The 1,265-nt window shown below is 54.5% G+C and overlaps 1 protein-coding gene across 1 annotated transcript; it reads left to right on the plus strand.

Moving 5' to 3' along the window:
- Positions 1-1,265, plus strand: LOC100833272 (dehydrin COR410). The gene is made up of 2 exons (XM_003570010.4): positions 1-368; positions 458-1,265. The coding sequence occupies exons 1-2, from the start codon at positions 111-113 to the stop codon at positions 962-964; spliced, it is 765 nt and encodes a 254-aa protein (XP_003570058.1). The 5' UTR covers positions 1-110; the 3' UTR covers positions 965-1,265.

Below are 1,265 nucleotides of genomic sequence, written 5' to 3' on the forward strand. Positions count from 1 at the left end.
TAGCCTGGACACATTTCATCATTCGAAGAGCCAAAGCAAAAGCCACAAGCCAAGAACCAACCAATACTTGCTCATCCGTTTGTGTTCTTCTTTTCACCGGTTGATCGATCATGGAGGATGAGAGGAGCACCCAGTCGCACCAGGGCGGTGAGGCCGATCAGGTGGAGGTAACGGATAGGGGCCTCTTTGACAAGTTCATCGGTAAGAAGAAGGAAGAGGAGGACAAGAAGCAGGAGGAGGTGCTGGTCACCGGCATGGAGAAGGTCTCCGTGGAAGAGCCCGAGGTGAAGGAGGAGGAGCACCAGGATGGCGAGAAGAAGGAGAGCCTCTTCACCAAGCTGCAGCGATCCAGCTCCAGTTCCAGCTCGGTAAGTGTAAAACATGAATGCTTTGCTGCATAAAGATATGACATGGCTATTATGAATAGTACTAACCTCGTGACGGTGAATTTCTACAGTCGAGTGACGAGGAAGAGGAGGTGATCGATGACAACGGCGAGGTGATCAAGAGGAAGAAGAAGAAGGGGCTCAAGGAGAAGATCAAGGAGAAGTTGCCCGGCCACAAGGACACCGAGACGGCCGCGCCCACACCGGCGCCCCCCGCTCCTGTGGTGACTCACGGCGGCCACCATGATGACGGAGCCGTCGCCGTCGAGAAGATCGACGAAGTCAAGACAGAGGCGCCAGTGGCGCCCGAGGAGGAAAAGAAAGGCTTCTTGGAGAAGATCAAGGAGAAGCTTCCTGGCGGCCACAAGAAGCCGGAAGAGGCTGCTGCGGTGCCAGCTGTCACACATGCTGCCCCAGCACCGGTGCACGCGCCAGCGGTGCCGGCGGCCACCGAGGAGGTGAGCAGCCCGGAGAAGAAGGGCATATTAGGCAAGATCATGGACAAGCTGCCTGGTTACCACAAGACACCCGGGGAGGAGGACAAGGCCGCTGCCGGCGAGCACAAGACCACCGCTTAATCGGAGCCGTAGTAGTCTGGATCGGGACTTGGGACCGGAATTTGATCGAAGTGTTTCGCTGTGTTGTGTTCTGTTTTGCGTTTTATGTCGAGGGTGGACGGGGTTGATCGTCTTGAAGGTCTGGTCTGTGAAGCCCGTAAGGTGCAGTGATGGCTGCTTGTGCACGGGCTTAGAGTCAGGTTTCCGGATGTTGTTGGGTTTGTCTACATAAGGGCACTTGTGTATTGGTTTATTGCTAGGCATTATGCATTTATGCCTTGATATTAATGATTTCCGCCCAGTATATGGTTGTTGCATTTTA

The sequence above is a fragment of the Brachypodium distachyon genome, chromosome 3, assembly GCF_000005505.3.
Source record: "Brachypodium distachyon strain Bd21 chromosome 3, Brachypodium_distachyon_v3.0, whole genome shotgun sequence".
NCBI classification, from domain to species: Eukaryota; Viridiplantae; Streptophyta; class Magnoliopsida; order Poales; family Poaceae; genus Brachypodium; species Brachypodium distachyon.

Excerpts from the sequence above, each read along its gene's own strand:
- LOC100833272 (XM_003570010.4), top strand. The coding sequence starts at position 111 with ATGGAGGATGAGAGGAGCACCCAGTCGCACCAGGGCGGTGAGGCCGAT. Across the intron at positions 369-457 it reads CCAGCTCCAGTTCCAGCTCG|TCGAGTGACGAGGAAGAGGA; the intron begins GTAAGTGTAAAA and ends GAATTTCTACAG.